The sequence below is a fragment of the Schistocerca americana genome, chromosome X (assembly GCF_021461395.2).
Source record: "Schistocerca americana isolate TAMUIC-IGC-003095 chromosome X, iqSchAmer2.1, whole genome shotgun sequence".
NCBI lineage: Eukaryota > Metazoa > Arthropoda > Insecta > Orthoptera > Acrididae > Schistocerca > Schistocerca americana.
This window is the reverse complement of record NC_060130.1, coordinates 668,655,131-668,667,545: the sequence shown is the minus strand read 5'-3', so window position 1 is coordinate 668,667,545 and position 12,415 is coordinate 668,655,131. Positions and strand designations below refer to the sequence as shown.

Sequence of the window (12,415 nt, the reverse complement as noted above, 5' to 3'; positions counted from 1 at the left end):
TACAGAAATATCCAGTGCAATTAAAATGCTGTAAACGTATTTAAATTAATCTATGCCTAATCAATGAGTTAAAATCTATACTTTGACAACGTCGCGGTGATCCAGGCTGACAAGATGGAAGGTAAACTGTACACAACCCGAAGGTTGGGTTCAGCACCGCAGTGCTTTACTAGGGATATTCCTGACGGAGGGAGACCTACAGTGTAATTTGGACCCCGAAACGTGGTGGTACTTGGAATTTTTCACGTAAACAAATCGTTGCCAGTGTATAAGAAGCAATAAGTGTCAGAGAGAATCTTTACAGAGGGCCAGTGGATTAAGCGACTGTTATTGCCTGTTGTTAATATTTTCATATTTGCTGAGTCCGACGGCTACCTAACACAATTGTGTGTTGCAGGTGGAGACGCAGCATGCTGTAGACTGGCGGACGAGCGCGCTCGCCGCCGGCTGGACAATGAGTGGTCGCCTGCCGCTGCTGCTGCCGCTCGTCGCCCTGCTGTGGCACACCTCCGCGGCCGAGCAAGGTAGGCGCCATTCTCAACTTCACTGTCACTCAGGTAGACAAAGTGGACTATCAGTGTTCTCATCCCGCCCACAACTTGCCGAGGTTTTGTCGACTACGCTGCAGAAGTTACGCCGGGAAGCCTTTACACATCCTCCAGTCCCGCTTTCTCCCTATGCGATTTCCATATTTTTGGAGCCCTGAAGAAAGAAATTTGTGGCCCTCGATTTGCTTTGCTGAGGGGCACGTACATGAAGGCATTGATAATAAACATTGTACTTACTTTACTTCATCTGTCTCGCTGTCGTTTGACTGCAAAAATACACATCACGAAGGAATTATCCGAATGGGACGGAAATCGGTGGATGTGATGTACATGTATAGACAAAAAACAAATTACTACATTTACAGAAAAACTGGATGGTTTATTCAAGAGAAAGAGCTTCACAAACTTAGCAAGTCAGTAATGTGTTGATCCACCACTTCTCCCTTATGCAAGCAATTGCTCGGCTGGGTATTAATTGATAGAGTTGTTGGATGTTCTCCTGAGGGATATCGTGGTAAATTTTGTCCAGTTGGCGCGTTAGGTCGTCAAAATCCCTAGCTGGTTGGAGGGCCCAGCCCATTATGCTCCAGACGTTCTGAAATGAGGAGAGATCCGTTGACCTAGTTGGCCAAGACGAGGTTTGGCAAGCACGAAGACAAGCACTAGAAACTCTCGCCACGTGTTGGCGGGCATTATCTTGCTGAAATGTAAGCCCAGGATGGCTTACCGTGAAGGGCAACAGAACCGGTATACCAAACTGACTGGTGCCCTCCATACGGCCCGATAACCAGTAGTGATAGTTTGGCGTGCTGTTTCTTTTCGCCGGCCGGGGTGGCCGAGCGGTTCTAGGCGCTACAGTCTGGAACCGCAGGACCGCTACGGTCTCAGGTTCGAATCCTGCCTCGGGCATGGATGTGTGTGATGTCCTTAGGTTAGTTAGGTTTAAGTAGTTCTAAGTTCAAGGGGACTGATGACCTCAGCAGTTAAGTCCCATAGTGCTCAGAGCCATTTGAACCATTTTGATATTTCTTTTCATAGCTGGATTCCTTTGGCTGTCATCTGCAGCACCCTTACAGCACAGCGGTACGTCGACGTTGTTCTCCATCCCATTCTGTTACCCTCCACGGCAACCCATCCTGGGCTTACATTTCAGTAAGATAAAGCCTGCCCGTCCACGTCGAGAGTTTCTGCTGCTTTTATCGTGCTTGCCAGCAAGGTCGCCAGATCTCTCACCGATTGAGAACGTTTGGAGCATTATGTTCAGGGCCCTCCAAGAATCTCGGGATTTTGTTGATCCAACGCGCTAGTTGGGGAAAATTCGGCACGATATCCCTCAGGATGACATCCAGCAGCTCGTATCGATCAATGCCAAGCCGAATAACTGCTTGCATAACGTCCAGAGGTGGACCAACGGGTTATTGACTGGCTCAGTTTGTGAAGCACTTCCTCTTGAATAAATAATCCAACTTTCCAGAAATTGTGATCATTTATTTCTCTTTACAGGTACATCACATCTACTGATTTCGGTCCCATTCGGATAATTCCTTCGTGGTACGTCGTTTTCTTTTTTTTTTTTTTTTTTTTTTTTTTTGCGTTAGAGTGTATTTGGTCTTTCCACACTTTCTGTCAAACCGGATTAAATCGGAGACCCAGAGTGCAGTGGCGGCATATCTCCGCTTTCGCAAAATCCTCTCCGTGACAGGCACGAGTCAGGATTATTTGACAGTGACCCCAGAGTTTTAACGTTGGACGAACTAACAACGTGCATATCCCTTTTTTTCTTAGAGTGTATTATAGTAACGTCATCAGCGCAGACATTGGAGGTGAACCGTCGTGCACCGGCGCGTATTCCTATAGGCCGTACGGATTAATGGTTCTAAAGAGATGACGAACAGTATAACTGATAAAGGGCAACCCTGTCTGCCGCTGCGACACAAGGTATTATTTTTGAGTTTGCACATAACAACAATCATCTGCGTTTAATCCGTTTTACTTTTTTTAACGAATACGATTATTCGGTGTTGTTTTTCAGAGTATAAGTTTCTACAGCGATGTTTCTCTCTTGCTATTTCCATGAACTCTTTCCTAATGATCGGTCAGAAAATTTTACAAAATCGATTTGGGATGCCCTCTTCTGACGTCCCTGAGTTTTGGTATTATGTCTTCTCGTTCTTCTTTGGATATCGGTTCTCACAAAGTAACAATACTTTCGCGTGATAGACAGACATACAGTCTTGTAACAGCTGTAGCATCATCAGATGGCTGTGCTCCATACAGCCTCCCGGCTAACATACTCGTTCCCGTTTGCGGACAGGGTGTTACTGGTATGTATCTGTGTTTACATTGTTTTCGTTCTCTTGCAAGGTGATAAATGCTCCACTTCTCATCTCGGAGGTGGCTGTAATCATTGCATATGATGTTTTTCTCTTCTAGTTCGTTTCCCTGCAGCTCTAAAAGTTTCTTTTGAGTTTTTAAATCACTTTCTCGGTTCTTTCTCCTGTCGTCTTTTAGCGTGAAGGTTGGATTTATTATTTAGTTTGTGGATACTAGGTTTCACGCTATTTTTCCATCGATCAATCGCTACACGAAAGAAACATTTCGATTGACCCACGGCTGGTAAGGAACACCAAACTCTGACTTTTCCTACGTTATTTGTAGCATGTTACAATTTAATTTCTAGTGTATTCTACCAATTATTTTTGGACGAGATATATATTTTCCTCTAATAAGTACGGCATGTTAGTCGGAGAAACTGATAGGGATTACGTCGAACCTTGCACATCAATTACATTTGTGGTATAGATTCTACCAAGCCTTGGTGCTGATATCGCCGCAATATACGTGTAGTGAGTACGTATTATAGCAAGTCGCTCACCCAAATCTTTCATGTTCAGACCTCCAGTCATGTTTTGCAGTGAACCACGGAAGAGTATTGCACCTTTTGAATTATACAATTCAGATATTATCCGTCTCGATATTGAATTTCAGGTCTTGAATTGAGAAAAAAACATTTTTCCCCAGCTAAAATATCGCACATGTGTGTAATACATATGTCGTTTGTTTTACCAGACTCCTCTTAGTTTATAGGTGTATAATTAAAATTGGGATTTTTAAACTTCGCTGTATGCAAAACGCAATGTATTTCTTGTTTTTTTGCCCAGACATGTTTCGGCACGTTGGGTGTCGATTTATTTCTGTAAAATGTCATACATAGCTCACGGTTGTTTTTCTATTTTACACCTAGAAAGAATAACATGTACATTTTGTTAATTTGTTTCGATTGCTCGCCTAGAATTATATTGCTCGCGAAAAATGATTTTCACTGGTCGGCTTTCTTCTGTCTTTTTATCGTTTTGGCAACATGTCATCTGCAAATAGTCATGAAGAAATTTGCTTATTTTTGAAATACTTTTTCGTGGGTGTTGGTGGTGTATGTCACATTTTCCGTCGTGTTGTTCATTTGTGGTGGATTTCTCTTTCTATTGCTACTGTGTGCAATGTATTCCACATGTTTTCGTGTCCTTTTTTTCACACGTATTTTTCGAAAAACGGTATCTGACCAAAGACTCCATATTCATAGAGGGACGCTATGTTATTGTAGCTGCCCATTTGTTCATCGTTTTGCGTCTGTTCAGTGTGCCGCTAATTTTGAATGTTTTCGTGAGAACTATTATGGTGTATCTACTGGGTTGGTTCAAATGGCTCTGAGCACTATGGGACTCAACTGCTGTGGTCATCAGTCCCCTAGAACTTAGAACTACTTAAACCTAACTAACCTAAGGACATCACACACACCCATGCCCGAGGCAGGATTCGAACCTGCGACCGTAGCAGCAGCGCGGCTCCGGACTGGAGCGCCTAGAACCGCACGGCCACCGCGGCCGGCTATCTACTGGGGGGGGGGGGCTGAAACTTATGTATTGTGTGTGTGTGTGTGTGTGTGTGTGTGTGTGTGTGTGTGTGTGTGTGTGTGTGCGCGCGCGCGCTCGCTTACAAATGTGTAATGAGAGAGAAAGAGAGAGAGAGAGAGAGAGAGAGAGAGAGAGAGAGTGCGAGTGCGTGCTACAACAGAGGTGGGGATTGAGAAGCAGATTTGTTTTGATATTAGAGGGATTTTAATTACCGTGGTTTATGTGGGGAAGTGCCTTTGCATAATTCATTGAGTGTTGCAAACAGTCAAATGGTGGTGTGTTCATTTAAAAAAAGAAGTGTTGTGTTGCATTCGATAATCTTCGGTGGCATGCGATGTTCACCCGCCTCCGACATGTCGGGGTCCCCTTCAGTCTGTTCAAGAGTTTTACCTGTTATTATAGCGTACGTAGCGTCCAATAGCTTGAGGGACAGAGCAAGGCAATCAAAACGATTACCGAGGTCTGTCCTCAAGGCTCCATAAGTGGTCCATTGTTCTGGGATCTTAGTACTGAACCCCTGTTACATCCTTTAGACGGGGCAGATAATGTAGAAGGTGGTGTTGCAGTCACAGATGACGTCCTAGTAGTTGTGTCTGCTGACTCCCGGGCGAGACTTGAGGAAAGGACGAATGATGTGCTTGTTCAAATACAGCGATGGAGCACTGATAATAAACTGGCTATAGCTCCCATCAAACCTCATATATAATTTTTAATTCTGAAGAGAATTTGTCCCACCAGAAATTCTCCTCTGAGGCTTGACGGAATCCCTATAAAACGCAGCAGTTTTTGTACGTATCAAGGCATTCTTCTAGACGAGAACAGAAACTATCTGAAACATATGAAATCCCTTATGCAGAAAGCAGCTAAAATTGTGCATAAGATTGTCCGTGCTTGCGCTGCCGACTACAAATTACAGGCGCATATTGTGCGGTCATATCATGGAGGTATCTTAAGCGTTATTGTGGGCTTTGCTGCCAGCGTCTGGGAGCATTGTCTTCGACTGGAGAGCTGCAGAACAATACTGCGACGAATACAACAAAGCGAATTTCTTTCACTCTAAAGGACTGCAAGGCGGGTGTACAGCATATTCCCAAGCATTAGGAACAGGCCCAGTGTGTGCGGTATGCGCGGCACATGCGCTACTCGAGGTATGGTGCACCTATTAAAAAGTCTTGGTCCATATGCCAAACATGTACAACGAGTGGGATGTGGCAACACACCAGTCTATGAATGTGAAGAGCAAGGTTCTGCTGATCATGTCGTTTTCAGTTGCCCTCGTTTCCAGGTAGAGGGACAATGCAGACAATTAAACTGCAATCTGCAAACAGTTGTAAATGACCAAAACTTGTGGACTGCAGGTGGCATGATTGTATATCCAGTACCTTAAAAAAACATGCTCAACTTCCAGTCTCTAAGATTAAGTAGTCGCTCTGAATATCAGAATAACGTCAGCATTTCAGAAGAACGAAGTAGAAGGCTAACAAGAAGTGTTCTCTACATAACAGGGCGTTTTTTCAATTTATGGGCTTCCAATACGTGCTCTTACAGCCATCTCACCAGTGGAAAGTCAGTTATGACGATATGAACGTAAGAACAGTACAACACCCACTTCCCGAGCGGAGAAACTCTCCGACCCGGGTAATCGAACCCGGGCCTCTTCGGTTAGAATTCTGCCGTGCTGACTGTGCCGCTACCGAAGTGGACAGAGTGGGGGCTACGGTGGGAAACCGACGCATAAAATAGCATAACTGATCTGCCCTCCTCTTGTACCTACAGATGTCTGAAATTTGGGCTGTATACCAGTGTATCAAATCAGACCACAATGCCCTACAACAAGATCAGATAAATTGCTGCCTACATTAAAATACTTGAAGTCATAAGTTAACATGAGAAACATTATCATGCGCCATTAATGCTTACACCGAAGCGCCAAAGAAATTGGTATAGGCATGAGTATTCAAATACAGAGATATGTAAACAGGCAGAATACGGCGTTGCTGTCGGCAACGCCTGTGTAAGACAACAAGTGTCTGGCGCAGTTGTTAGATTGGTTACTGCTGTTACAATGGCAGGTTATCAAGATTTAAGTGAGTTTCAACTTGGTGATATTGTCGGCGCACGAGCGATGGGACACAGCATCTCCGAGGTGTCGAGGAAGTGAGGGTTTTTCCTTACGACCATTTCACGAGTGTACCGTGAACATCAAATCTTCGACATCGCTGCGGCCCGGAAAAGATCCTGCAAGAACGGGACCGGCGACGAATGAAGAGAATCGTTCAACGTTACAGAAGTGCAACACTTTCGCAAATTACTGCAGATTTCAATGTTGGGCCATCAACAAGTGTCAGCGTGCGAAGCATTCAACGAAACATCATCGATATGGGCTTTCGGAGCCGAAGGCCCACTCGTGCATCCTTGATGAGTGCACGACACAAAACTTTAAGCCTCGCGTGGGCCTGTCAACATCGACATTGGATTGTTGATGATTGGGAACATGTTGCCTGGTTGAATGAGTCTCGTTTCAAATTGTATTGAGCGGATGGGCGTGTACGGATATGGAGACAACCTCATGAATCCATGTCCCCTACATGTCAGCAGGGGACTGTTCAAGCTGGTGGGAGGCTCTGTAATGGTGTGGGGCGTGTGCATTTGGAGTGATATGGGACCCCTGATACGTCTCGATACGACTCTTGACAGGTGACACGTATGTAAGCATCCTGTGTGATCACCTGCATCCATTCATGTCCATTGTGCATTCCGACGGACGTGGGCTATTCCAGCAGGGCAATGCGACACCCCACACGTCCAGAATTGCTACAGAGTGGCTCCAGGAACACTCTTCTGAGTTTAAACGCTCCCGCTGGCCACCAAACTCCACAGACATGAACATTATTGATGACATGTGGGATGCCTTGCAACGTGCTGTTCGGAAGAGATCTCCACCCCCTCGTACTCTTACGGATAAGGACAGCCCTGCAGGATTCATGGCGTCAATTCCCTCCAGTACTACTTCAGACATTAGTCGAGTCCATGCCACGTCGTGTTGCGGCACTTCTGTGCGCTCGCGGGTGCCCTACGCGATGTTAGGCAGGTGTACCATTTTCTTTGGCTCTTCAGCGTACATATCAGTAAATATTTAGCATTAGTGCAGTTGATGTTGCTAAACATCAGAGTCATCATTATCCCCTCTCTTTTAAGAACAGATTGTAGATATGCTCAATAAAATTATTTAAACAGTGTATTTACATAGGAACATCAGGAAGTTAAGTTAAACATCTCACCCCAGTGTAAGACCATTGCGCAACAAGGACATCGCATTGTCGGAAGAGAATACATGTTCCGAGTTTTCTGCAGAGATAATTCTGCTGTGGTACGGACAACAGGTGAATCGCAGTGCACTAGTGAAATGGTGCGGCAATCCTAAATGTACTTCAAAGTGTAAGAACGCGGGACAGTACTATTCTTGTGGGCAACACGTGTACATTTCACACAAATTCCCCCTAAAATTCTGGCAATATATGGACCAAATACAATGTCACGTCCACCCGTATGAAATGGTGCTACAGTTTGATCAAGTCCACGTTGATCTAGACAGTGGGCCATCGACCTGGACCGCAGACAACAAATGTTCAGGCAATCTTTTCTGCAAGCTGAAAGAATGTTCTGGGGGGGGGGGGGGGGCGGAGATATTTTCCAATGGTGAGGACATTCACGCAGCGGTTGTTGAATGGTTCCCTGAACAGGAAGCGAATTTCTAATGTCGAGGAACTGAAGGATTGTTAGGGCCTACCACGTTGTTTACATAGACTCAATGGCTATGTTGAAAAGTACTGTCATATATGCGTGTCACTCTGAAGTACAGTGTAGCGTTCAGTAAAAATTACTTGGCCTGCAATAATAATGTGTGACTTACATTTTGAAGTCTCATCGTATTTAATGGCTGATAGCTGGTTTACATTTTCCTTGTGTTACCGCAAGTCCACCTCCACTCTCAGAGTGACGTACGTTGACAAAGTAGCCTTAATAGTTCAGTATCCGTGGTTAAATCCCAAAGTGCTGGTTGTCGATAATGTGTTGTTACTGCAGGAATGTACATCTCTGTGACCGCTTGAACAGTATAATAACAATTTTTCTTTTTGCTATCATGGGCAGTTTTAGAAATATTCTTAAAAGTAGTACCCAGTTGTTGCTTCCAGGCCGCTTGTGTACTGACGTTGCTTACAAATTACCACTGTTTCGCTACTGAAAGAACTTTTAAGTGTATAGTATGACTGGCTCGTTCCGTGTTGCTGTTTTTGCTGAAGTAATAATTTTTTGTAATACTTTCAGTGAACGCCTACTTGTTCATACTAAATATGATAACATACTATTTATCATATTTAGTATGAACAAGTAGTAAGAAGTCAACATACTATTGACTTTTTACTGATATGATAACTCGCTCTAAATTTTTAACCTGTTTTTCGTTTAATATTTGCGGCTGAAGTCAGGATACTGTACCGATGAAATACGCCGTTAGTTTCTTTTTCAGAACTTGTCAAAATATTATTGTATTCAGTTTTTCGTCGGAAAAAAGTATCGGCAGATACAACCAAATAATTTTTTGGGATGCGTAATAGGAAAACTTACAGGAATGCCGATTTCACGTAGTAGACTTTCGGATGACATAGATGGGGCAGTCACAAAGTTGATCGCGTGAGTTGGGAAACCCCTGAGGTTCCATTTTGAATCGCCTGATTTTTCAGAAACTTGGTTCAAATGGTGCGAATGGCTCTACTCACTATGGGACTTAACATATGAGGTCATCAGTCCCCTAGAGTTAGAACAACTTAAACCTAACTAGCCTAAGGACATCACACACATTCATGCCCGAGGCAGGATTCGAACCTGCGACCGTAGCAGTAGCGCGGTTCTGGATTGAAGCGCCTAGAGCCGCTCGGCCACATCGACCGGCTCAGAAACTTGGGTGAAGTGATAAAATATTTCAAATAGTTGGTATTGTCATGAGCTCCAAACTTTCTGACTCAGAATAGAACTTGAAAATTTGGACGAAATTATTTATACAAATAATATTACGAATTTAATATATTTTATCGATGCTTATTTTACCCAGGTAACAGGAATAACATACCGGTATCGAAAGGTTATTTACAACTTGTACAGAAACCAGACTGCAGTTATGAGAGTCGAAGGACAATGAAAGTGAAGCCGTAGCTGAGAAGGGGTGTGAGAGAGGGGTGCAGCCTATCCCCGATGTTATTCTGTCTGTGTACTGAGCAAGCTGTGAAGGAAATCAAGGTGAAGTTTAGAAAGGGAATTAAAGTTCAGGGAGAAGTAAGAAAAAGTCTGCGCTTTGCCAATGACACAGTGACCATGAGAACAATTGGACATAATGGATAGTGTCTTGACAAGAACTTGTAATATTAACATCATCAAGGGTAATGGAATATAGCCGAATTAATTCAGGCGATGCTGAGGGAATTAGATTAGGTTAAAAATGGTTCAAATGGCTCTGAGCACTATGGGACTCAATTGCTGTGGTCATCAGTCCCCTAGAACTTAGAACTACTTAAACCTAACTAAGGACATCACATACACCCATGCCCGAGGCAGGATTCGAACCTGCGACCGTAGCAACAGCGCGGCTCCGGACTGGAGCGCCTAGAACCGCACGGCCACCGCGGCCGGCAGATTAGGATATGAGACGCTAGAAGTATTAGATGAGTTTTGCTAATGATGCAGAAAAATAAGTCATGATAGCCGAAGTAGGGAAGATACAAAACGCCGACTTCTGAAAAAGATCAATTTGTTCACATCTAATATAAAGTGTTAGGAAGTCATTTCTGGAGGTATTTGTAGCCTCTTCCGGAAGTGAAGCGTAGATGAGAGGCAACTCAGACAAGAAGAGAATAGAAGCACTGGAAATGTGGTGCTGTAGAAGAATGCTCAAGATTACAGGGGTAGATCGAATAACAGATGAGTAGCTACTGAAGCGAATTAGGGAAAAAAGATTTTTATGGCACATCTTGACTAAAATAAGACTAGCATGGAGAACTGCATCAAATCAGTCTTCGGACTGAAAACCACAACAACAGCAGCAACATTTTACCCAGCTGTTCTTAGTATGGCAAATGAACGAGGAAGGTTTGTTATCGCACTTGATTGTCACTATTACTTTTTATCATGTGTAACCCAGTGTTGGAAGTGTGAACGGCTAGGAGAATGAGATATAGAGCTGCTATAGTTTCGGTCGCTGTGCTTTCGTCGCATCTTAGCATCATCGCGAAACTCTGGTTCACTTTACTGTTCGTGTAATACTGAACAGAGGCTTCGAGTCGCAGTAAAATAACTACACCTTTTTAACATACAGGGTGAGGCATCTAAGACAGGCCACGCCAAATATGCACAAATGAATAAATATATCCAGGTGCGGTTTGCGCTAAGTTATAGCGGAGAATATGGCGAATTTCCTGAAGTTCGCAAGTAATTTTTATTATTTGTAGTCGCCGAATTACGACACCAACATTGTTTTTTTTTATTTTTTAATAGAACCATGTACTTTTTCTGTGGCATTTGAAAGAAGCTTCCAATGGAATTCAACGACAAAACATGTATGGAACTTGATGAAATAGTGTCAGGATAACAGTGCCGCAAACCACTGTGCCACAGTCAGGAGAAGAGGTTCAACAAACGTCTGCCGTTCTGTACCAAATGTGAGCAAGCGTGTAACTCATATAATAGAAACGTTTACAAGACGGTCATTGTTTCCCTAAAGCGGGATGCCTAATCTATGTAAATAAATACATCAGCCAGCAGTCGACTTACGCCACGGGTCGCGAAAATCTCGTCTCTGATCGTCAGTTGGAGTTAATTCCTTTGTAGTAAACGTCTTGCGTCGTTTGTGTGTGTGTGTGTGTGTGTGTGTGTGTGTGTGTGTGTGTGTGGGTGGGTGTGGTTTTCTCGCTTTGTGAAATTATTTTCTCAGTTACCAATTTGACACACACACACACACACACACACACACACACACACACACACACGAAACCACAGAGCGCACCCTGGACGTATAAGGAAAAAATAAAATACACAAATTCCATCTGTAAAATAAGAGATATTCTCGAAGTATATCGTCAGTAAGCAAAAACCTGCATAGCATGGTCAATTGCTATATGTTGTCCTGTGATCACATCACGATTAAGAGAACAAAGGAGAAAAAAATAGCGGAGCGTGCAGTTTGGCGCATGCTCGTCTCGCGTTGCTTTGCAGATTGATAGCCGGCTGTTCAGCTTTGTTCAACGAATCCAACATTTCCCGGATCATATGTGATATTTCGGTTTTTTCAGTGTAGCTACTGACGGAGTGGGAACTGCAAGTATCTAGATTGGCGGTGTACTTAAATAATACGATTGAGCGACAAGCTTCTTGTGCGTACCGCAAGAACACGCATAAGAGAGAAATGTGGCGTTTGGTTACGTGAGTAAAGGTGTCGTGTTCGTATAATTACGGCGGCGATAGTGATCTGCAGAAGGTTGGGCAGACGGTAAGAAAAGTAACGCGTTGCTGAGGTCAAGGCCGGTCGCTCGGTCGGTGGGTCGGTCGGTCTCGGGTCGGCCGGTTTGTCTCAGCGAGGTGGCTCGCCGTGCTGCCGCTCTCCGGCCGGCGGGAGGCGGCAGGCAGGCCTAATCAAATTGGCGTGCCCTCTGTCTTCCTGTACTAACCCCAAGACAAGTTGCTGTGCTCATGCCACACCCATCAACATTTTCGATTTTCCAGGAAATGTTTTTGAGAAAATAGAAAAACTGGGAACGACAAGTGCACGAATGAATAACAGGACCAGGGATATTTTTTGAGTATTTTGGTATCCGAGACCCGTGGTCTCCCTTGGCTCGTTGCGGAGAAATCATATAATTGTGTTTTATTTGGCCTGTGACCGTAATTACCTTTGTTATTGCGAAA

General features: G+C 44.0%; 1 protein-coding gene across 4 annotated transcripts in view; it reads left to right on the top strand.

Annotated features, from left to right (window-relative positions):
* The window catches only part of LOC124554825 (ephrin type-B receptor 1-B), a 345,617-nt gene that overhangs the window by 137,720 nt on the left and 195,482 nt on the right, over window positions 1-12,415 (top strand). For all 4 annotated transcript variants that reach the window (XM_047128489.1, XM_047128488.1, XM_047128487.1 and 1 more), the window contains exon 2: window positions 398-524. In XM_047128489.1, coding sequence (XP_046984445.1) covers window positions 455-524 — 70 coding nt within the window. In that variant the 5' untranslated portion in view covers window positions 398-454. The remainder of the gene's footprint in view (window positions 1-397; window positions 525-12,415) is intronic.